Source organism: Plectropomus leopardus, chromosome 4 (genome assembly GCF_026936395.1).
Source record: "Plectropomus leopardus strain MGB_pleo_1.0 chromosome 4, ASM2693639v1, whole genome shotgun sequence".
NCBI lineage: Eukaryota > Metazoa > Chordata > Actinopteri > Perciformes > Serranidae > Plectropomus > Plectropomus leopardus.
In genome coordinates, this window is record NC_142179.1 from 6168589 (window position 1) to 6194991 (window position 26403).

At 38.9% G+C, this 26403-nt stretch overlaps 1 protein-coding gene across 1 annotated transcript in view; it reads right to left on the minus strand.

Annotated features, from left to right (window-relative positions):
- The window catches only part of dapk1 (death-associated protein kinase 1), a 96207-nt gene that overhangs the window by 47210 nt on the left and 22594 nt on the right, over positions 1-26403 (minus strand). Inside the window, exons 3-5 of the mRNA XM_042487731.2 lie at positions 15326-15547; positions 7361-7499; positions 470-599 (exon numbers count right to left, since the gene is read on the minus strand). Of these exons, the coding sequence (XP_042343665.2) occupies positions 470-599; positions 7361-7499; positions 15326-15547 (491 nt within the window). The remainder of the gene's footprint in view (positions 1-469; positions 600-7360; positions 7500-15325; positions 15548-26403) is intronic.

Here is a 26403-nt window from a genome sequence, read left to right on the forward strand (position 1 = left end):
TGCTGGTGGTGGGCACTGGCATCGAGCAGGGGCAGGCTGGGAGTGCTGGCTTGGCAGCCGCCCCGGGCAAAAAGGGGGTTAGGTGAGATGGGACAGAGCCACTGATGTGTCTATTAGTGCGTGTTTGTGTTGGCAAGAAGGAGCAGCTCTGATAATCTCCAGTCTATTATCAGGTCTCTCTCACTTAGTCCCTATGGCACATTTGGCACCTGCTCTTGCAATGCACAACCCCTGGGATAAAGCCAGGACAGCAGGGTGATGCAGTGTGTGTATGTGCATGTGTGTGTGTGTGCATGTGTGTGTGTGTGTGTGTGTGTGCGTGCATGTCTGCGTGTGCGTTTAGTAGAGAAAAGATGGAGACTATATTTGCACAAACTCCTTAGATAACTATCTGTTTAAACAAGATGTAGAGGGAGAAAAAATAAAGAATCGTGACTGCTCAACGTCACACAAACAAAGAAGTACTGACCTACAAACTCTGGAGTTCCAAAAATGTTTTTAAAATCATTGCCAAAATCCATCTTGTGGGCCAGGCCGAAATCAATGAGCTTGATGCGCGGGTGAAGCACTGAGCGGTTCAGCAGCATGATGTTCTCCGGCTAGAAAGACAGAAAAATAGAGACAGTCAAAGAAGTGAGACACATTGGACAGATGGAGACCTGGTGAGGTGCAGTGGCATTTTGGATGTTGGTAAACAGACAAAACTCTTTACCAGAGGAAATTTCTTTTAAATTTGTGCAGCTTTCTTTGCAGTGTGTCACATAGGTTAAAAATCTTTGCCATTTTGGATGTTTTAACAAGAGCAAAGAAATTGGACCACATAACACCTGTGCTGAAATCACTACACTGGCTTCCTCTTTAGAATTTATTAGGGCCCGAGCACCTCGCTGTGTGAGCTCTTGGAATGCAAGGAATTATTATTATTATTTTTCTGCCGAATGGATCGCATTTTTTGAGGTCTAAACATGCCCAAAAACTCATTCTGCTGTCTGTCTGCGAAAAATTTAGTATTTTGGTTGTTTTGGCATCAAGCATGGCAAAATGGCTCCACAGCTAAACGCGCATGGACATGTCCGACAGCCTGCTCCAGCATGGACGTGTCTGACAGCCCGCTCCAGCGCACAGACATGTCCGACAACACGCTCCAGTGTGGACATGTCCAGCAACATGCTCCAGCGCAGAAATGCGCGACAGCCCGCTCCAGCGCCTGGACATGTCCAACAGCCCACTCCAGCGCACAGACATGTCTGACAGCCCGCTCCAGCGTACAGAAATGTCCGACAGGCCGCTGCAGCGCCTGGACATGTCTGACAGCCCGCTCCAGCGCACAGACATGTCATGCTATACACATGCTATGAACCAGCTTGACCCCTATTGGAACAGGTCGCTTGGTTATTGTTATTCTTGTACATTAGGACGGCCCCAGAAGTATTTTGTTGGTTTTACTCATATATTATCATCTTTTATTGGTCTATTTATTTGATGTTATTCTGTTTTTAGTTGTTTTTTTTAATTCCTAAGTATTATTCTTTTTTAATGGTCTACTTTCAATATTATTTTATTGAATTTTAACGATCAGCATTGACTCTCATGACTTTGTATCTTTTATTGTATTATTTGTCATCTTTATCATTATCATTATCTGAGATTTTATTGTTGGTTTTAAGGGAGTTGATTCACCTGGTCTGTTGCTGACTTTGTATTGTGCCGGCAACTTGAACCTTTACACTTTGTGCAGTAGACTGTGCTTCCACCTCGCATAACAAATTAAGTTTTGCTTGCTTTACTTACCGTCTCTTTTAAAGCTCTTATAAGCATGAAGCCAGGTGTGCATGGTGATTTTGATAAGGGACAGTTATGATGCTCGCAGACAAATTAAAGATTATCAGCATGGGACACAAACTAGGTGTAAACAAGGGAGCAAGTAGCAGAGTCGGACACAAAACCAGGAACAGGCTGGCAGGAAGGAGGCTCATCAGCCATGGAAATCCCATGCAAAACACGAGTAAAAACCTCTCTAGGAAGTGGGAGAAAGGAAAGGACAGGCAAAGATGTGCTTTAAGCAAAGCCAAACAACAGAGGCCGGGCATTCCTAAAGGCCACAATGCCTCTTTCAAGACGAAGCCATCTTTCCTCCAAACCTTATCCTTTCAGTTCGACTGTGAGCCGAGCAGGAGGATTTAGTCTGGGAAGGAACACGAACAGATTGAATGTGGGCAGCGGAGTGGCAACAGGAGGCGCTGAGAAAATACAATCTGACTGCAGCTCAGCTCGTTGTATTTTTTTTTCCAGCTACAAACACTGATACGCTAAATGTTGCTGCTAGAATCAAGGAGAATGATATCAAATGTGGGTTACAAATTATTTTAGTTATATAATCTACAAATGAAGTGGTGAATACAACAAAGTAATGTACTTAAGTTCAAAATTAAGATATTTTACTTGAGTATTTTCTTCCACCTTCACTCTATTCCTACATTTATGTTTCTAAATTTCAGAGGAGAATATTGTACTTTTTATTTCATTAACATTATTTGACAGCTTTTAAGTTCAGATTTGTGCACACTACACACAGAAAGCTTACAAAATACATTGTTTTTTTAATAAAGTAATCTACCCAACAGTTTATAGTGCAACTGGAATGATAAGTCGATTAATCAATAAGTCAACTGACAGGAAATTAATAGCAACTACTTTGATAAACATAAGTTATTTTTTATGAAAAAAATATTTCATTGAGGCTCCTCAAAACAATGAGATTTACTGCTTTTCCTTACATTATTTAAATAATTGCAATTAATTTCATATAATTTTACATTCTGGACAGTTGGTTAGACAAAACAAACATTGTTGAAGGTGTCATATAATTGTGACACTTTTTCTCACCATTTTCAGATTTTTTTTTACTAACCAAACAATCAATCAATTAAATGTCCAGTGTGCAGAGTTTAGGGGTCAGAAATTGAATATAATATAAAAAGTTTGTTTTCTTTAGTGTATAATCACCTGAAAATAAGAATTGTGTTTTAGTTTTGTGTTTAGTCTAGAATGAGATGTTGATATCTAGATAGGGAGCGTTGTTTAAGGAGCCCACCATGTTTCTACAGGAGCCCAGAACAGACAATTAAACACTAGATATGGCCACTCGTGCTTTTGCATCTGCCATGGCAGTCGGCAGCCCCTTCATGATCAGCCAAACATTGTTGGGAAAATAATAATTTTTAATGTGAAACTACTTTAATCATTGCTTTTTACTGGTGTTAATCACCTGGACTGTTTGCTTTGGAGGGGAAGAGACCTTTGTGGATAATTCAGCTTCCAGTAGAAACCTCCTGAATAATAAACACGCAAGAGAAGTTTCAGCTATCGCAATCTGCAATCCTCACCCCTAGGTGCCACTAAATTATACACACTGCTCCTTTGATGGAGAAAATGAGTATATCAATACATAATTGAAGTAATGATTAGTTACAGTCTTATGCAAACTAGTTAAAAATTAGCATTATCTTTCCTCTGGTTTTCTCCCATTTAATCTTTATCCTTTTTACAACAACAACAACAACAACAACAACAACAACAACAACAATAATAATAATAATAATAATAATAATAATAATTATTATTATTATTATTATTATTATTATTATTATTATTATTATTATTATTATCTTTGCTTTAATTACTTATTGAGGTTTGAGGTGTGTGGGTGGGGTGTTAATATAAGGTGGTGTTTTGTTTTTCTGTTCTACCACGCCCCAAAGTAGGTTGGGAGGAGAAAAACAAAAACACTGGAACATATTTGTACTTTGTATTTGATATTTGTACAATACTGGTTCCTGATGATAAAAATAAAAAATAGCACCCCAACCAACAGTAAAATCCTGCTTTTACAATAATGCATATGCAATAATGATGTAATGATATAATAGTTTAACAGTCACAGAGGAAATTATTTTCTGTATTGAGTACTTTTACTTTAAAACTAATCAAATTATACTCACATACTTTAACTTGTAACAGAGCATTTCCACAGTGTGGTGTCAGCAGTTTTACTTTAATTAAGGACCTGAATAATTCCTCCACCATCATGAGCTTAATAACATGCAAGCTTAATAACCAAAAACATGTTTCCCTGCGGATTTCTTCACGGCATAATGAAAATCACAAGGATTACGGCATTAATCAGAGTACTAATAAACAACGATACAGTAGAGGATTTAAAGTTGTCTTTTTCTAAAAGATGGTTCTTTTCAAGTGTTTTCCATGAGAGGAACAGCAGGCTTTACATCCTTTTGGTCCGTTAGTTCAGATACAAATTGCATAGAAGATGAGTCAGACATCATTAGTCTGCCCTGCCCGACTTATTAAGCTCCTGAGCATAATAAGTACATTGATTGGCAACGTTACTGTCTCTGTAGAATTGATCTGACTCTCAAAAATATTCTTCTGAAAACTGTCTTGCTCATACTTAAAGGGACAGTTCAGTTTTTCTGAAGTGGGCTTGTATGGGGTACCTATCCGTTGAAGGGGTACTACATACAGAAGATATCAGCTGGCAAGCTGGCTGGATTTCGACAATGAAGTTAAGCACCACTACTTTTACTGCTGTGGAGGGGTTCAGCAACAAAACCTATTTTAGGCACCTAAAAAAAACATCATTTTTAGGTGTACACTATGTTGAGAGCATTTTCAAAGTGTTATCTTAATGTCGGACAGTGATTTGGAAAACAAAGCCGTTATACTGCACTTTTCAAAGCTTGACTCCATTGAGAAAAAAAGGGTGATTGAATATTGCTGAGCACAGGAGCTGCTGATCTACCACTGCCTTTATCAGTAGATTTTTGTGTGTTATTGTGTGAATTTGGCGTTTAAATGGGTTAATTCGGATTCCCAAAAATCACTCAATAACACTAACAAACTAACTCATCAAAGCAGCGGTGCACCAGCAGCTCCCGTGTTCAGCATGTTAAAATTACTGTTTTTCTCAATGGATTCTGGTGGCGTACACTTAAACTTTTTTTTGGGTGGACCTTTTTTAGGTGGCTAAAATATGTTTTGTTGCTGACCCTCATTCACAGCAGTGCATTGCTTAGCTTTTGTTTGGGCAGTCCTGCCGTTTCTCCAAACTGGGAACATACTGACAGACATCTACTGCATATAAACTGTCCCTTTAAACTGGCAGTTTTAAGAGGTCAGAGCAGGCAGCTTTTCATTTTTGTCCCTGAATATCTACCAGTGCCGTCAATGTACAGTTGTGGTTGAAATATATAGCCTTGAACAAACACCAACCAAATGTCTTTTAAATGGGGTCAAACACAAGAAAAAAAGGCAAGATGTACTCAGAATATAAGAGAACATCATAGGTAGAGACTCTGAACTTCCACCCTTTGAAGTGGAATACTGTGGTTTTGTAAAGAGTCATTCAACTAAACATATGAAGTCCTTATCTGAGCCACTGTGAGACGGTGAATAACAGCAGCTAATACGCAAAGCGGAGGCTGCAGTGGTTGGTAAAAGCTCTGGCATTGATCACAAGTGGCTGGCTCGGCACAGAGGTTATTATTTGCAAACCTGGAGGCTGAATGTCCCGAACTCTGAGGGATGATTTGTGGCGATTGTTCTGTAAGTGGAGGAGTCGCTGTGGACTGTTTATTCTGCACGTGCAGTCGTAAGTGGACAACTGATCGATGATATCGACTCAGATTTAAGAACAACGAAAACAACACACCAAACATGAAGGTAATGTTCGAGAACGTTACGCACTCCGTGGTGTATCTGTGCTGTGAGTACACTGTGACCTTAACTCTTTTTCCCCCAGGAGTTTTAAACTACACACGCTCCATGATAAAAAGGAGAGAATCCAAAAATAAACCAAAACTGATTAGTCATGGTAATTAGCCTCAAAAGAATTGGCTCTGAAAACATAGATAAAAAGAGAAGCTGATTTAAAAGGAGAGGCCCAAATGCTGATGCAAAAAACAAACATACATTCACATAATGCTGCAAATCCACTTCTCCAGTGAGCTGGCATTTTGGAGAACGAATGTGAAGAACTCCGGGGAGACTGAACAACAGACAACACTTCACTGCGACCTCGGATAAGAGGGAAACAGCATGGGGGTTTCGTCTTTTCAGAGAAAATATCCAACTGTGCTGTCAAACATGACCTTGGACAAGTCGCTGTCATCATCCTCTGCATCCAAAGTGTTTTCATGCAAATCTCACAATCATCAGAAGAGTCTTTGAAATTATACAGTTCTGTTTTAGTTCTCAGTTTGAGGATGTTACCAAAACTAATCACTTGAAAAGGGTCATTTGAATTTGTTTAACCGTCTGAATCAAAAGATCTATGAAGGACCAACATGAGGTTAGTACCATACTAGGGTGTAAATCAGAAGTTTCATCTTAATAAAATATTATATAAATTCTTTACAATAACCCTACAATATCTATGGATATCATAAAGTCTGCTATGTTACGATTTTGATTCAATTCAGAGGCCGGTGATCACAATGAGACGATATCATTAATATTCCCCGGCTGCTTGTCATAGTCTGCCTGCAGCTATGCCACTAGCACTGTTTGGGTGTTAAAAAAAGAAGGTGTGCTCCGATGTAAATAGTGACAAGTGCTATGGGAACTTCAAAAATAAATCCATATCTTAAAGATGACAACATGTCAGTCATCGCTGTAAATCCATGTATTGTTACACTCCTACTCCTGAGTCCGGCAACTGGTCGAGTGCCACAAAACCCACAACAAAGGGAATAAAAAAAAAAAAAAAAACGCTTATCACATGCTATCCTGTATTTCTTAGAGGGGGATCAGGATGCGTATTGAACAAAATCGCACAAGAAAACTTATTAATGGAAAGGACAAGAAAAAAAACTAAGACCTTTGTAAACAAGACTTTTTAAGGCCTAAATTTGGAAATATTAAATTCGAGGCTTTTTATGACCCTGCAGGTACCCTGATAGAGGCTTTCTCACCTTTTTATTTCTCAGACATCATCATCATCATTTCTCATGATAAGTTGATAAAGAAACCACAAGATAATCAGTTTACTATCATATCTACAGCGCCATAAGACAAAAAAAGTAGCAAGTCTCACATCTGAGAAGCTGGAACTGGAGATAGTTTGAGTTTTTGCTTAATAAATGACCAAACACTTTAAACAACACGGAGTGCAGAATTGGGAATCTTCGCTCGCTTCGGTTTACGGTGTGTTATTAGTGTGTGCAACACAAACTGATTGAATGGATAATATCTCAAAAATGTTGCCGGTCTCCTGCTTGGAGCACATGACTGACCAAAGGAAGCAAACAGGGACACTGTTGTCTATCTTTAGTTGCTGCAGTACCTTAAGGTCAAAGTGAGCAATTTGTTTGGCGTGCAGGTAGAAGACTCCGTCCAGGATCTGTTTGAGGAACTGAGTGGCCTCCTCCTCGCTCAGTGACTCCTTCTCTGCCAGGAAGTCAAAGAGCTCACCGCCGGCCACGCTGGACGAGAGACACAGAGGGAGAGAGAGAGAGAGAGAGAGAGAATTACAATGTGAGATCTGGCAGATCAGAGCGAGCCACAAATCCCTGCTTATCAGAGCTCAGCTGATGTAATCTAATCATCCTGGTGCATTAGAGCCCGACCAATTTACACATCCCGACAACATTTTAAACAGCGCTGCTCTGAGTAAACTTCTTTAATGAAAACCTTAATTTAAAACTAGAATTAACAGCAAGTCCAAATTACATTTTATATCCATGAAAGTGAAAACATGGATGCTTCACATGCATCTCCCCCCTGACAGCACAGACATTACACAATGTTATTATTATTATTATTATACAATCAGCACAGTTTTATCATTTTTTCATCCTTTTTATCCTTAGATATTTATGTAAAGTTTTGTCATAATTAGCATATGAATTCTTGAATTGTGATCAACAAACATGTTTTGTTTTGACTTTTGACCTTTGACCACCGAAACCTAATCAGTTCATTACTGAAACCAAGTGGACGTTTGTGCCAAACTCCAGGAAACTCCCTCAAGGCCTTCTTGAGATACTGCGTTCGAAAGAATGAGACAGAGGCAAGGTGACAGTGACCGTTACCGTTGACTACCAGGATCTAAAAACTTTTTCGCTGAGTGCAAGTAGACGTTTGTGCCAAATTTGAGGAAATTTCCTCGAGGTATTCTACATAACGCATTCACCAGAATGGGATGGACGGACAGACAGTTCAAAAACTTATTGCCTCAGGCCACAGCTATCACCAGCGCAAAGACATAACAACAAAGGGGAGGTTAAAAAAATAGGAATATGCCATATTGTTGGAGCTATGTTTGTTTTATTGTAATATTTGAAGTTTTTCTTGAGTTTTTGCACTATTACATCATCTCCAATAAAGAGGAAGACCATGGAGGAATTATAAATGACATTAAGGATAAAAACAATAAATAAGTTCAATTCTGTTTTTTCGCAGAATCATGAAAGTGACTTCTTTATCCAATGAAATAAGAAAATGTTTGCCTGAATGAAAATTAAAGTATAAAAAAGTGAAAATATTGAGACTAAATCCTATTTCAATCCATGACGTTTAACAAACAAGACTGACTCAGATCTAGCTAGTTTTTAAATAAAATGATATTCAGCATTTTTTCAAAACTGACTAATTTTAATCCAGTTTATCTTATGCTATAAGAATCTAATTACATTATTTCTTATAAAATAAAAACCCTGTTCATATCAGTATCAGCACTTGTAAATCATTACCAACACATTACCCTACACTTTTATCTAAAGACACGTTGTTCATTTAATGAAAGCACAGCTTGATTCTGCACTTGAAGATAGAAAAGAAAAGTAGAGACAAGGGAATGGAGCGAGCAGAGGATTTATCACGGTCACAGCGTGAGTGAGAACCTGCAGCGAGGGGAAGTACGACGGAGAAAGTGAAGTGAGCCGATAACTATAATTACAGCTGTGCTCATCCAGCCATTGAGCGTTCACTTTGACATACAAACGTGTGTTTGTCTCGTGTTTGTAATGTCAGTGTATAAGTGAGGAATGTAAGTCAAACAGTCACATGATTTTAGTATCCATTCCTTCATGGAACTGAAGAACTTTCTTCTATTGTCTTGTGTTATATAAAATAAGTTAAAAAAATTACCACCAATCATAGCCTTATCAAATTCTACAAACATTTTACTCCACCCTTCTGGGAGGAAACACCAGGCCAGCGGCACAGCTGGGACCTCCGCCTCCTCCTCCCACCCAACACCCACTCTGTATCTCAGATGTTTGTTTCATCATTTGCTTCAGTGGTTATCAGGGTGTTAACGCACAATCACAGACAGAAAAGAAGGTTTCTATCCGATCGCGTCACCTCTGCCTCTATTCACACAGGGCTGGTCAATGTTTAACGTCAACGGACAGTCGCTGTAGCGCTTGTATTTACCCAGGGTGCAGCAGGAGGAGGAGAGGATGTGGAGGACAAAGGGACACAACACGGAGCAAAATATTTTTAGCTTCCAACATGTGACCTGTAGTTTTACCTGCCGAGGGCTGATAACAACCATGATGTCCCCCTACCAGCTTTGAATGCTAATAATAATGTACACAGAGCATTCAGCTGTCATCATCTAAAAAAAAAAAGACCGTCTCCTCCGGCAGATGACCTTTAGTAGATTAAAGGAATACTTCAGCCCCCCAAATGATCTTTGGCATGTTAGTAACTAGACCCATGTTTCGCTGAATTTGGAAGGAAAGCTTTGTTTATCTGGCATGCCTACGGCGGACAAATAATCCAAAAACCACATTTAACAACAGCAAAGCTTTATCAAAACATACATTTAGAAACTCACACAACTCTCGCAGTATATTCCTACTCTCATTTATCCAGTCTTACATATGGACGAGTAGCAAGGTTGGGCTGTTTATGCAAAGTTTTTTTTTTTAAATATTAAGTATTAAGTTTAAATATTAAGGTTTTCAAAAACATGCATGTGTTCAGGAGGTAGCGAGCATGGACTTGGCTTTTACTGCACAAGTTGTGTAAGAGTTTGTAAACAGATATTTTGATACGGTTTTGCTGGTTTTAAACCTGGTATAGCTCCAATTTATCAAGAATTCTCAGTTTTGGGATTTTTCAATCACTGTCGAAGCATACAAGAGAAAACAAGGTTTTCAGCGTAACATGGGATGAGTAGCTGACACACAAATTAACAATTGGGGATTTAAGTATTCCTTTAACTAAAGACAAATACTCCCAGTATTTGACGCTTTGCAAGTTGTAGTATCAAACTCATAACTTTCATTTATGTGGACACAAAAAAGCAACTATTGAATGTCTTGAGATTGTCTTTCTTTGTGTGAGCTGTCAGCAGCCACAGAGCATTAACGGTATAAGCTCGGCATTAACGCTGAGTCATCATTTTGACTGAAATAGGATCACTCCCTGACAAAACATTATCTCATTATTTCATAAACCCTGATTTTATGTCATGAAAAACATTTAGTTAGTTTTTATTTCCTGAGTTCATATTTGGAGTTAGATGACTGTATTTTGGCTTTTTCAGACTGACTTTAGCCTGTAGGAAAATTGGAAGCTGCCTTTGTTTCAAAGCTCCAGTACACAGGGTTATCCAGCATGAAAAGTCGGTCCTGACTTCAAAAATCACACAGTGCTGCAAAAAGAAAACATGCAAGCCCACACCAGGTCAAAAAATCTTGTAACGTGGGTCAATAACAAAACATGCACATTTCTCAGTAAAAATAGAAATTACAATTTCAAAAAGCTATATCAAAAGAATCAAACTTTGCTCTTATTTTTGCTGCCGACAGCAGCTACATTAAATACAAAAAGAAATAACAGATTTTATTGACACAAAGACAGATTAACAAACTTGTTTGATGGATTCTTTGTCAGACTTTTTGCCTCTTCTATTTTAAAAGTTCTGGTATACAAACATTAACAAATATGAGACAGTGATAATAAAATTTTTATTCTTATTAATAGATTTTTTTAAATTATTGTGTGTCTTTCTATCAGACTAATTTTGTGTATCTTACTAGTTTTGATTGTTGAAAATTGACTATGAAAGTTGATTAACATATTGTTATATTTTGATGGGTAAAACTCACAGATTTAAAAATCCTTATTACTTGCATTATTCTTAAAGACCACCCTCAAATATACAAAGGTAACACTCCAAAGAATCTAAAAAAAACCTTTAGATTTTCAAACCGTTATATGTCTTGACCAAAGCACCTTGAATCACATGTCAAACATACCATCTGGTGTCTTGGCATGTAATAAATCTTCACGCTACATTTCCTGCTTCATTTTTAATCTTCTGCCGGCGCCTCCAAACATACCATGCCTGCACAAACGCAGCCTGACTGACATAACAATAACAAACACCTCGTCATACGAGTTCCTCTGGGAGTAAATCCTATCAAATGGTTGTCAGTGGCTCATAGTACATTTTTTGGGAGTGTTTGACATTAATAAGTTTGGAAATCTATTTGCTAAATCATTGCGACAGACTGGTCAGAAAATAATTACCTGCCAGGTCTCCACAGACAGAACAGAAGCCATAAGACTATGCAACATTTTGAGTTTCAACACCGATCTTGTACTTCACAGAACCACGTTTTACCAAAAACTCCAAACAGATTTTGTGGCTGTACCTTCACAAACAATACGACTGTAAAACTCAACTTCCTGTCACAGGAGCAGCTCAGAAAGTGGAAGAGAAAGAGGTTCCTGTAAGAGGTTAATTACACGAAACCCTTTATTGAAATCTAACTTGACACAATGAAACAATGCAGCGTGGAAATGAGCAACATTGTCAGTGAGAGCAAAGCCTGAACGTGTGAGATACAGTATGTGCTGTGGAGGAGTTGTGTGGATGAAGCCAAACAACAGACAGGATGGATGCCAGCTGGAGGAGAGAGGGAGAGCGAATGGGCCAGTCTTACACCGGCTTCAGGGGCCGCGTCCACCACTGTGCTTTCCTGGAGCCAGGGTATTTTCTTTGCAATGGGAGCGCCAATAATTCCAATAATGATAGCAGCAATAATATGAAGCCAGACTACTTTCACTGACTTAACACGGGCAGCATCTATGCACCCCAGTACAGTAGATGACGGTACACTTTTAATGTGTGCAAGCCTTTATCGCTCTCAGGTGTATATAAACTGCAGGTTATAAACTTCTTTTTAAAATGCAAAAATATGAAATTATTGTATTAGATGCAAAATAATCCATATGGTGCATCTCTCGTAGTTGTGATATGCAACAAAAGCCAGCACCGTGACTGAGCCATGAGCGTCTATTTTGCGCTGAGTGCTGCCTGTTTGGGTTTTTTTTCTAAGCACTGAGATTTTAAACATGTTCAACTGACCCAGAATTCCCCAGCTATTGCGAGCTTTATTGGCCAACTAGTCAGAAACTGTTTGAACAGTCCTTACAACCGCTTATGATTAATAAGAACTTCAATTCCGGACAAATCTGACACGAAAACACTGACATGAGGTCATAAATAATCAAATAACACAGAATAGAAAGCTCTCCTTTGCTCAGTGAAGTGAAATTTTGTCTTGTTCCTGTTAACCTTCAGAGTGGCTCAGCATAGTTGCTCTTTGCAGCAGCTAGTGGTTATAATGACTTGCTTTTAAAAAGAGGCCTCAGCAGTAATTGGACTTTTCTCAGCCACATTTGCAGCAGATATTATATGGAAATGCAACCTGTCCTTTGTGTTTTTCACTGTTTGGAACTGAGATTAGTCTCATCAGAAGCAAGGAGGGCTATAATGACTTTAATTCAGGACAAATCTGAAAAGAAAACATTGACACAAGGTCATAAATAATCAAATAACCTCAGAGGAAGAATAGAAAGCATTCCATAATTAAGTGGAATGAAATTTGTCTTGTTCCTATTAACCTTTAGAAAGACGGAGAAGTGGCTCAGCATAGTTGCTCTTTACAGCAGATATTGGTTATAATGAGTTGCTTTAAAAAGGGACCTCTGCAGTAATTGGACTTTTCTCAGCCACTCTTTCCCTGACATTTTAAGTTAAATTCTCCTTTGTCTGGGTTTACGCTGCCCGCACAGTCAGTTCGTTTACATGATGTTAGAAAAAGTAGAATAATTGGGTTAGTCTGACTAAAACTGGACTTTTACAATACACGTAAACACGTTAGTCCCACTGAAATAAGACTGAATCAAATTTCTTGAAGTCGGACTAACACATCCAGATAATTCGATTGACAGTAGAGCTATTTCAACATGTGCACACTTTAATGAACTTTAAGTGGACTCAGCGTTCTGTGTGTGCTCCTTATCGCTGCGCCGGTCTCCCTCATTGGTTAGGGATAGGGAGAGTTTGTTACTTAAGAGGGGGGAAGGGGTGCTGCAAAACCGGTCAGGCATTAAAAAAAAGTAAGCACTGAGGGACTTGTGTTTTGTATTTTGGCTTAGGTGAGAGGCATACAGCTTGAAAAGGTAGTATTTTATATTTATTGTTAAAAAAAAAAGTCAAACTCCAGCCATCCCCTCCTCTGATAAATGAAGTACAGTCAGCAGTGCTCTACAGCCATTGTTCACAAACCTGAATATTTTTTAGAAAACATAATGTCTGTGTTGTACAAAACATTATTAAAACAGCTCAATAACTCAATAAATAAGATCATATTTGTGCTCTTTGCAAAGCTAATGGCATAAATTGACACCTGTTCAATTCTCATTTTTATTCATAATTTAAGATTTTTCCTCTGAAGCTTTCAATCAAGCTTTACAAATACTGAGATGTTGCCATGGTGACCAGCTCTACCACTTTATTGAGCTGGAAATGAGCCATAGAGGTAATATTCACACACGTGCTGTACTGTACGCCCGGGCTGTTTTGCTTTTTGTGATTCCTTCCTTGCTAAGTGATCATCGGTCAGGAATGCTGTCCTGCAGCTGCAGCCCTCACACTCATTACCGCTGGCTGTAAGGTGACCTACTAATTGAGGTGCACTCAACTCTGCTTACATGATTTTTTTGTTCTGAATAAGCGTGTCGGCTGGGTAACTGTAATGTGAACGTGAATGAGTCTACAGAGGTTTGAATTCCACCCAGCTTTGTGAAACTGGTCTAACTGGTACTTTGTGAGCTTTGTGCCACACACCACGACACCTCAAATAGTTAACAGCTACAGGCACAGTTTACAAACAATCCACCTTAAACACTGGTTACTACGAGGACTTGTAATCAGCAAGACATTTATTTGAGTTAAAAAAAAAAAAAAACACACACAAAGAACACACATTTTCCAGCAAAATTAGCGCGCACGTGCAACTTTTTTAAGCAGAAAAAAATAGGTAGAAAGCAGCATGGAGGCATGTGGAAAAACTTGACATTGGCTGCTACTAAATTTCTTACCTACAAAGTTTCTCTCAAACTTGGCGACGTAAAAAAGATCTCCACAGCAGCAGTAAATTTCAGTGATGCTCGCAGACCTCAGTGCAAGCGCCTCGGTCTTAAACACATCACTGTCGTGCTCAAATAAAATTAAAGTATAGTCTTTCATGTAATATTGCTTAATTACGCAACACTTTCGGAGCGTAGAGTGGACTATGATCTGATTGGCTATTTGACAGAACAATGATCGACCTCATGACTCAAACTGCTGCTTTTTTAAAGGAGCATGCCACACATTTCCAGTTCAATTTACTTCTCATGAAGAATACAACTCGGCCGGACTGAGAGAAGAGTTGAATATTATTTTACGGGACTGAAGGGAGCTTTCCAAAGTTTTTCAGCTAGCATGGTTTTCTCGGCTTAGCATGAGACTTAAAATGTTGTTCAGCTGAATCATGGGAAATGTAGGATACAGTGCTTTTGGAGCTTGACTGATACTAAGGATTAAAAGTCATAAAATAGGCCTCTGCAACTTTAATTTTGATCATCCACTTTTTTAAAAATCTGGCTCTTCATCGTCATGAAAGTTTAACGCTAACTCACTACAGTGTCACTTTAATTTAAATTTTAAACCGTAAAAGAATGCATCTCTGATAACCACCTAAACTGTTTTTATAAATTTGCTACATAGGCTATAAAGCTATGATCATTTTGACATTTCACACTTTGAAAACCATAATAATTAGAAAATGTCTCACTCGCCAAACAATGGCAACATCTCGTTTTGTTGAAATGCGATCAGTATTTTTCAATACTTTTTATGCAAGTCATACATTTTTCCCCCTTTACGTTTTAAGAAACATATTACAAATTTGTAAAAGTTTTCATCTAATATCTAAAAAACAAAGATGAGGCCACTCACAGCTCCAGGATCAGGATGACCTCCGCCTTGTTTTCAAAGACCTCGTGGAGCGTGATGATGTTGGGGTGCTGGATCTCCTTCAGGATGTTCACCTCGCGTTCGATGTCCTCCCTCGTCACCCCTCGTCGACTCGACTTGCTGCGTCGTTTTTTGATGGATTTGGCGGCGTACTCCACACCCGTAATTCTGTGCCGACATCTTCTGACCACAGCAAACTGACCGCTAGCAAGAAGAGAAGAAGAAATTGTCAAAAGGTGCCGTCAAGCTTTAAAACATTAATACTGAATTAAAAATCTGCCAACAAGCATCTCTAAAGCTCACTATTTAATGCGTTATTTTTAATTTGTTGATCCATACATCAGAAGTGCTTGTAAGCAGATTTTGTCAGCTTTTGATAACACTTTAAGAAGTGGACATTGCTTTATTCAAAAAATATATATAGAAACCAGAATCTAATGATGTCTGATTAAAGAGGAGTGAACAAATACATCAGCTGCAAATGTTACATTCCCACAGCGTTGGACATTGTTCACTAATACATTAAAAAACAGACTTTCTGCTATATCTGTATCAGTTTCAATGTGGTAAACACAGACGTCTGAGCCAAAAGGAGTGGGCGGGATAATAAGCCATTTAAACGGTTGATCAGAAACAGCTTTAATTAATAACTGGCTGATGCATCACGGCAGCCGGCGCAGCCTTGAAACACAAATAGCAATGAAAGCTGAATCAGGAAACATCTTTAGATCCATCAGGGTGGCATCAGATCAACCTGTGGAGGTGTTTCAGAGACATACTGCAATATTAAAACCCCAAAATGCAATGCTGATTAAAATATTAATCCATACATATTATATATATATTTTCCTCTTTTGATTCTCAAATGTATCTGTAATTACAGACACAAAAGTGAACCAAGCAAGACTTACTATCATTGGAAAAGAGTATTTGTGAATCTACAGAGGACAAAAAAAACCAAAAAACCTGTATTCACCTGAAGCAACCCCTCATCATCATTTTGACAACAGTGTGTAAATTATATCTACGCAGCAAAACTCTCACTGATAAAGATCACAGCTCAGCACAACATCAACACAGCTGACAAACATCCAAGCAGTCATCCTACACCCCACACACTCACATATTTAGAAAGGAAAGACCTTTACTGCTTATATAAATGCATTATTAGGTCACATAAAATCCAGATGCATAGTGTTTGTACAGTAAGAACTAAAGCTGAGTACAATATGTTCAGTTATTCCTCTCATAGGAGTAAAGAGGTCAAATATAAAGTAATGGAATCATCTCTTTAGATATTTGTACCTCAACAGTTCAAACTACCATACCTGTTGAAAAGCTTTAATCATGAAAGGATTGACTGATATGAGTATACGAAGTACTGGCAGCAGAGGCAACCTCAATTTATACTAATATAATTATATGATAATAAGAAAACAGCAGGCTTCCTGTGGAAGTGTGTTTTATTTCTCTCACAAGCTTTATGTGCAAATTATTTGCCAAAAAAAAAGCCTAGAAATGCATCATATTAGGGGTTGACAGATTACCTGGGTGATTATTGGGGCTGATATTTGGCATTTATCTGTACCTGTAATTTATTTCAATGATCGCTAATGAAAATAATTAATTAAAAAGTGCAAAGAAAGTGTCAGCATGGGAGAAACTTTTTGTTTGTAAAACCTCCAGAGGCTTTTTTTTAAAAAAAAAAATAATAATTATTGATTTCTTATTAAAATTTTCACTTAATAAAAATAAAAATGTTGCTGTGAACTTTGCTAAACTCTTCACCAACATGTTTTTACAGTAACCAAGAATGGGAAACCAAACACTGGCTCTAGATGGGGACTTCTGATTTTTCGTGGTCACCACCAAAGTTAAAAAAGCCCCTCTGAGACAAGAGTGTCGAAAAAAACCCATATTTTTTTAAAAGTGAAACTGATTTATTCTGTTTTTACTGGTTTAAATCACCTCGTCCGTTTGTTTTGGAGCTCTGCAGATGATGATTTGGCTCCCGGTGAAAACCTCCTGAATAAAGACCACTGAAGGAATTCGAACTGGGAGAAGTTTCAGCCTGTGGAAATCTGCAATCCTCATCCCTCGATTCTAATAAATCCCCCTAAATCTTACACAGTTCCTTTAAACTGTGGTTAAAAAACGGCTTTTATACCGTTGGTTGCACAAAACAAGCAATTATGAAGATGTTATCTTGGCCTTTTCGAAACTGAGAGGGGCATTTTTCATTTCTGACCTTTATCAGACTCAACATAAACCAGCAATAACAAAATGTTCCCCTCTGGTAAATATACACAGTTTTAGCAATAAATAAACACTTTTTGTCTAATTTTAAACAAAATGATTTAGATACTACTGAGAAACAATCATCTCTTTAATGCACATGTCAACTCTTCACCTGCCCAGGTGTTGTTTCCCTCTAAGAGGTGTTAACAGGCTGCAGGAGACATGCTCCAAGTTAAGTGGATATGAAAAAAAAAGTGTTCAGCCTGAAGTGCACACATAAGCATTTTCACTGTCTAGGCAATCCACGTGTGGTGAGCCTGTGTGACATTTTAGCGTGACAAATTACTCTACGTATGAACAACACAAGAGCTGTTATGGAAATTCCACCATCACGTTGCCATGCAGCATTGTTATTGAACGCTGCGATCTGACTGGATAACGCTGACTCCACTGTCACTCCACCGACACAGCGCCAGAAAAACCACTCGGGGATGCAGGGACACTTGGCTGAGGGCTGTTGACGCCTCCGCCGATTGTGCCTCCTCGCGGCCCTGGCAATCATGAAGCACTAAGTGTACCGAACACCCACAGAGGGAGGAGGAGAACAAGGGAGTAGGGGGGAATAGAGAAAGAGGAGCGAGAGAAAACGAGAGAGACGCATTCTGTCTCATCGCGGCCAGATTTTCACGCAGATTTACAGCTTCATGGCAAAAGCTTCCTCTGCCTTGGCAACAAAAAAAATGGCGACAATAAAGAGAGATCCCTGCGCTGTCGTTTGACTCCCACAGTCCTGCCAAGACTGGAGTGCACAGTTGTCAGGAAGCAGTTTAGTAATTTAGCTATATGTTCCCACTCTAATATTCTCTCTACAATCCAATATTTGATGAGTAAATGCAGGATCCAGACTACAACACTGCCAGCTGCAGCGCAGCTTTATAAGAAAAAAGCAATAAGGCCTCGAGGAGTATCCGTGACAAAAATGTCACCCTGCTCTGACGCGTGACTATAATACGTCTCGTGGGCCCATCAGTGGTGTCTGAGGTCACGTCCACATTCATGAGGATAAATCTGAAACTGCTGCTTAGATTTTTTAACTTCTGCTTTTACACTAACATTCTCAGGTTGGATGCTCAGACTCGTGTCAAAGTCATTTTCCGCGCAAAAATGTAAAAGAATACTACGATTTTCAACAAGCTTTGGATCATAGTGATGTGGGCAGTGCGTGTAAATGAACTGTGGTAAGCTGCTTCTACACTCTTTGTGTCCATGGTGGCGGGCAATACGAAAATGCAGAAGGACAGCCTGTAGTTTGGGCGACAGCACATTTTCAGAGCCAGTAAAACTTTGCCTAATGATGCGTTTTGCATCATTTGGTAGGGATATCTAGGCACTGGTTAGATGGAGGAAAGTTTACCACAGTTCATTTACACATACTACTCACATTGTTTTGATACAAAGCTGGTCGAAAGTCGATGAAGTGTCCCTTTAACAGCCTGCAAAAAAAACACACTATTCAACATCACTTCAAAATCAGCTTGTAGCAGCACCTCCTCTATTTATTCAGTGTTTTTAAGATGTTGTCGCTGTGTTTTTATGTGTCAGATCTTATCTGTAGTCGTATTGTTATGTTGTCATGTTTTAATGTATAGTGCTGCTGTGACGACGACATTTCCCTTCTGGAAATAACAAAGTAAAGTAAGTATGTCAGTAAATACGTAAAACTTCAAACATTTCTTACTTGGTAAAAAAAATCTTTACATATTGAGGATATACTTGAGAATCATATTAAAATCAGCCACATTGACATATCCTAAAGGGAAGTAAAATGAAAGTTGTTTGCTGGCAAACTGAACTACCGACCAGCTAAGGGAAATGATGTCTCTTTAAGGAAGCCAGAGACATGAAGCAGACAATGTGAAGAGGAAGAGAGAGCTGAGGATGAGGGCTTTCTCATGCTAATGACACTTCCATCCCCATTCAGTCCGGCTTCACCCTATTGTGTTCCCCACCTGTCAGTCAGGCCTCTCCGAGTAGATGGAGGAGACAGAAAACATCAGGATGTGATCTGCTATTTCCACAGAAACTGACAGAAAACAGAAGAGGGCTGCTGTTCACACTGTTTGTGTAATATCACACAGGCCTCCACAGTCTGTATTCAAAAGACTGAGCACCTGTTACACACACGCCTGGCTGGATGAGGCCACAGTAAGGCAATGAGTGAACTCTGCATGTGATCATACCTCACAGGATTATCACTTTAGCTACAAATGTGCAGCTGTAAAGGTCAAGTTTTGACAGCAAATGTGATGCAAATGCTTACAGCTAATATTTGGCCCTTTTTCTAGACAAAAGCCCCTTTGATGCCGCTCATTCGAGGCGGGAATATTGCATCGTCATGCCACCTTGTCGTTCTGTTTAGCATTTTGATACCTGAGCAAAGTGGTTTGATTTCTTTCCAAAAAGTGGGAAGACGACAATGAGCAACAAAAGAAGAAAAATTAGCAAGACATTAGTGTAATGTATAAGCAAATTACCAAAATTGCTAAATAAAAATCAAAGAAAAGAGAAAGAAAATTTAAATTAAAAAAAAACAAGAAAATGAGCAAGCATGCCGTCTAAAATCACAAACTGGCTAAACAGACGCGCAGACTAGAAGAAAAACTGCAGTGAAGCTGAGCATGCAGCTTCATATGCTAACCACTGAAACTGGAAAAGTAGGAAATCAGTTGGCCTCTAACGAACCCTGAGATGCCAACAGCAACAAACCAGAACCCCAAAAAGCAGCCAGCAGCTTAACTGGAACATCCTTTAACTCATTCCTGTGCTGTCAAACTTTCCACTGCTGACGGTTCATGCAGAGGAAAAGTGCAATCTGTGAAGCCGTGGGACTTGGTGTTAAAATACTGTTGAGGATGAGAAAGGAAAACACAACTGATTTCCTGTTCTTGATTATGCACCATCTGTGCGGTTTTGAAGACATCCTGTGACATTTTTCAATGTATTTTTTCCCACATTTATTTTTCTAGTCAGAACAGCACTCTTGAATCCGTATAATGGTTTTATTCACACCGTTGATCTACTTACTGTGACAAAAAATGGGACATTATGCACTATGATGAGGCTGGATTAAAAGGATGTTAAAGAACAGCAAAAGGCAATCTTGGTTGAGAAGATTGTTGGACTATTTAGCACAAAAAATGAAGCGTTGAGGACATTTGAAAAATATTCTATGTGATATTTTGTAAGCCTTCTTATGCTGCCTGACAATTAAATAAGCATGTGCAGCCTTGTGAGCACACAAATTCGAGCCAATTCAATCATATTCACCCAATACAGTGAAAGGTTAATGGTTCAATTTTAAGTCTAAGTTGAGTCTTGTGAACTGCCAAGTTAATGCCATGCATATTTGACCTATACACCTCCTGATCCATTAATACCTAAATTACAATTTCCCTAAACTTCATATTACTTCAGGAATAATAACTTCAGATCTTAAACTACTGTAACCAACAGGGAAAAACATTACTACACATGAAAAGTTATATGACTATATTGCATGGGCTATTATGTCAAAGCACCTGTTGGGTGTCAGGTTGAGCATGCTCTAACAAAAACTGCAGTGAAGCATAACAGTGAGTCTGGAGGAGGAGGATAATACATGTATAAAAGGCACTGTAATTATTTCATCTTGTTGTCAGTTTTCCAAAGCTGGGAGGGGACTATTTGATGGTCTGACTGATAATAGAATAATGAATGTGTGATGAGGTTTTGCCAGATTGTAACAACATTAATGCATGACGTTTATAATGCGCTTTTATGTCTTTAAGAGCTACACAGCAAGACAGCTTCAAAACAGTTTAAGATGTAGGTGAGTAAAGCACAGCTTGAAACTGAATAATGGCAAAAAATATTAGCATAAGAATGAGTCAAAATGTGCATTTCTACTATATTTACAACTGCAGATAATTGTAAAATTCTATCAGATAATGGTGAATTACATTAGTCCACAAGATGGTTGAGAAAAAAAATTAAATGAAAAAATGTGAAAATTAAACACCTCTTCACTTTTTTATTAAAGGAAAACTTCAAGCTGCAAATGACCATTTGTATGTCAAGTCTTCACCACTTGTAACATTTCATTTGGAAAGAAATATTTGAGGAGTTGAAGTCAGAGGCGACTGCATCTAAGCATGTTGTAGTTGTTAATGTTTTAATGCCAATTAAGGCCTTGTTTTTAGATTATTGAGTTCAAGAACACCACTTTGCCAAACAAACCACTCGCATTTTTGACTTGTAGTCAAGTCAAAAATACAATATTTGTCTGTGATATATAATTGAGTCAAAATAATTTTCCAAAAAAATTAATGCAATGCAATTAAAGTACAGATATTTAAAAACTGTACTTCAGTGCAGTACTTGGGTGAATAGACTTTGTTACTGTCCACAAATGAACACAGGTAACAATAACACGCTGGTGGCTAAAAAGTGCATCAGGAAAACAGCAGCATGTTCAGAGCGATAGCATGCAGCCTGTGGGAATCAAACTCCACACTTGTGTTATTTCCAAAGTTCTCCCACTGTACGCTCATAAAGAAGAGGGGGAAGTGAGCCCACCCTTTGTTAACAACACCAGCTGCACACACATACAAACAAGGGGAAAATGGCAGCGGTTCAACTGAGCTCTCTTCCCTTGGTGAGGTAGTGGAGGGAAACCAAAATCCAACGCTGCCTCGAAAATCAAACACCCTTTCCCCGATAGAGTTTCTCTTTCTGGGACTTAAAGCTCTTTAAAATCTAGCAAAGAGCTAAGTTAACAGGAGTTAATGTGGTGGATTCCCCCCATATGACAGACCCATTATATTTACCTACTAGCAGAGGCTAGCTGGGAAATCCCTTTCATCCTCCAGGGATGTTTAGGGAGAGCACTGACTTGCATGAATGCTGCCGAGTAAGCTCAAAGATAGGGCAGAAATAATGAGCAGGCAGAGAAGAAAAAGCCTTCCTGGGAATCACTGACAAACAAGAGGCAGGGAGGCTGTTTTTCAAGAGCAGCTCTCCCCCCTCAGCCCTGCTCAGTGCAAAACCCCAGATAGTCTGCATGGATCAAATTGCTCCGTTCCCTTTGTTGCGCTTAAAGCAAAGACAAGTCTTCCTACTTTTGGCCTACTTGTTTCTCTAAAGCAGCTGGAGGGGCGGGGATGATAGGAGAGCAGAGGAGAGGCTTGTTTGTGTCTATCAGAGCTGCCTGGCTGTGTGACAATGACTTGCAGCGTGTTGCATTACCTAACACTGCTGGCTGGACAGCGCTTATCTGTGGAAAGATACTGTTGCGGTTAACATTTATTGCTGCGTGCGTTTCTTAACCCTTGATACAGCAGGTCTGTGTGACAGAGGCGGTTCAGTTAGTGCTCCACATTCATTGACTGATATCTCAGGTTTACTATAGACAGTCCTGCCTGTTGAATGTGCACACATGGACGCTCAGTTGCGTATACAAAGTACAAAGTAACTGACGCTGCTTCTTAAAACAGACATGCTCTCTGTCAATTTACATGCAAACAGGCGCACAGAAGCCAAGCTAAGAGCATCAGTTCAGCTGGTGCAAACATGGCAAATTAGATTTTATGTCTGCACAAGTGTTGCTTCAAAGCTCGGGCTGCACACAGGCACTGATTATACTACTCTGATGCTGGAAACACCTTTCTTTACACGACAAACATGGACTTATTACAAGTTGCTTTGGACAGTAGCAGCCGCTTAATGAACGTAATGAAATGATGAGTCAAATAAATAAACAGAAAATCTGCCACTATTTTCATAAAAGATTATAACTATTTAATCAAATTTGAGGCACAAATGCCAAAGATTTAGTGTGTCTCCTTCTCCAGGGTTTCCCACACATTCATTTATTGGTGGCTGTCAGCCATGATTAAAACATCTGCAGCTGGAGTGAAATGTGGGAGAAAGTAGAAAATAGTTCCCTCCCAGACCAGGCACTCAACTTACTGTCTCTCATACGCTTATTATTTTTTATCATTATTATTGTTATTATTATATCGCTTCATTTTTTCTCATTTACGTACCTTTTCTTTTACTATATTTGTACACAATTATGTATGTAGGTGTCTTCCTCAATATGTATTGTCTATTGATTTGATTGTGTTAAAACGTCAACTTTTAACTTATTCAGCTGTATTTATGCAGTCCTCTTCTTTTGTCATTCCCTGGAGCAAGTCAGTAAAGTATGCAAAAGTTTTTTAATACTGCTGTCTCTGGTGTCTGAAGGAAACAATTAACAAATAAAAAAATAATAAAAACATCTGCCGCCACAAGTAATTTTTTAGCGCTACTGAAATATATGTACTGTGCCGTTATGCGCTGCACAGCAGAGCGCACTGTTGTCACAGACGGAGCAGCAGAACACCAGGGAATACACGCACACAATATAAAATTTAAAAAATAATAATAAAAAAAGGAGGGAAGTTTTCACTTTCAGAAACAGCAACAAATAAAAGTGAGGTGTGATAGTACAGAGTCAGGTATTCACTCAGTGAGAAGACTGACCACTGGACACCAGTGAGCTGTCAAATCAGCGCAGCCTCGACTGGCTGATGTTAGTTAGGCGGTTGCCGCCCTGACTGGGAGTCTGGCCTTGTCAAAATGAGGCAGCGCAGGAATGAACAATGTTCAGCAGTAATGAGCAGCAGAAGGGCCTTGTAAACAAAAGTCAAGGATGTGGGAGAGGGCAGGGCAAGGAATAAATTTGATGCTAACAAGCAACACAAAACGTGGCCAGTTTGTGAGGTGTGGCGGATAACAGAGTCTGGGTGGAACGAGCAGCTGTGGATGTTTTCTGCACTGTTACCTCTATATTTTGACTGTGTAAACCCCCATGGGAAATACTGACACACCCAGAGGCAGCTCTTTTACAGTAGGCCATGTAAACACTGCTGATGTATTTCAAAATAAGAGCTTAGACTTTATCATTACTCCTGTTTTATCCTCTTTTCTTGGGATCAGATCAGGATATCTTTATCTGAAAGTTTACTTGCCAACCATGGGTGTACTACATGACAACTACATGCACAAAAAAAATGGAAGCCTCGAGACTTACTGCAAAAAACAAAACAAAAACAAGTTAGCTGTACAGTACCGAAATAAAAAGTTGAAGGAAGTGTGTGCATGAGAACTGCTCATTGCAGATGGGCTTCTAACCACAGTGGCCAATGCGAAAACGCGAATGGTCTTACATGGAGCCATATGGTAGTGTACATGGCAATCTCAGGCCAACAGGAAGTATGCTGGGTTTTGAAGCCAATTTTCATAGTGGAATTACATTTTCTGAGCCAGTCACTTTTTTGAACTGCACAACCCCCACAATATGACGATCAGGATTTAATCCATTCGGTCCAATAACATTTGGAAAGTCGTTTTATCCCCATTCAAGTTAGTGGGGCACTAAACTGTAAGCAGCCAGCTCAGTCCGATTAAGTCTCTAGTGTGCTTACTGTATGGGCTAAATGATGTGAAAGCAGCGCCGATCATCTGGGTAATTTCATACCACAGAAATAGAGCTTTTTGGCTTCATGTGCCACTGAGCAATTTTCATAGTCATGAACAGGGCCCTGCCTCAAACCCATATCCAGGTCTCTTCATTTTTAATTTTTCCACAAATTGCAAGAAATTTGTAGATTTAGAAAATAATTTTTAAAAAGCTTGGAAAAAATGTTGAGAGAACTTTAATATAATTATCAAAATTATATATTTAAAATATTTAACATAATTATTATTATTATTATTATTATTATTATTATTTAAAATTTTTAAGGTCATTGTCTAGTTTTTTTCTGGTACTACTCTCCTGTCATTTTTTTGTTGTTGTTTGTTTTGTTTTTTATTTCAAATTTTTACTTTTTACTAAGTTCTTGCTAATTTCTTTGTCATCTCTTGATAAGCTGCTAACTGCCCTCTATCCATGAAATAAAGCCTATTTACCAAACTTTAATCCTACGCACCGGGCCATTAATCACGATTTAAATTGCTAGAGAATTAGAGTCTCTCATGTCAAACATACTGGAGACACAAACATAAGAAAGCACCTCTCCTCGTTTCCTTGATTAGTTTTTATTTTCTAAAAAGCGACTTGAGATGAACTCTCCCATCAAGGTAATAAAGCAATGATTGATAATAACTACCTTCACAGTGTCTTATCATTTATTTTAACACTCAAGTATGAGGAAGGATTTGCTGACTGTTCAAGGTAACATTGATTATGACATTTTAAGCAAACAACAACAGCTTTAAGGTTTCTGTTTGCTCAGAATCACTCAGCAATCTGTGGCACGGTTGCCAAACCTCGGTCTAGACATTATGACTTATCATTTCCACAGATCTGGAGACCCAAAATATTGACGCCAATAAATGAAAATATTATTTTTGCAATGGCAAAAAGTCAAGTGAAATATAGTTTGCTATTGATGGGAACCAGACCTATGTGTAGTCATGATTTATATGTGACACATGATTTTTTCTTAGCTTTACAAGTAGTCAGGGGGTTGTGTTGAAAAGGCAGTTTCCTCGGTGAGAATGAGGTGATAACAAGCTCAGTCTGAAGCTCAAGTCGTCAACGCAGGGTGTCTGGCACAGCTTGGGCTGACAGCAGCTGAAGATGACACACATACAGCTACTTTTTTCTCTCTCTCTCTCACACACACACACACATTGCTACCTGCCTAGGAAATCTGTATTTTCCCAGCTGGAGGGTTGATTTCAGCACTGGCTCCAGCTGGCTTCAGGATCGCTGTGATATCTTTATGCATCTG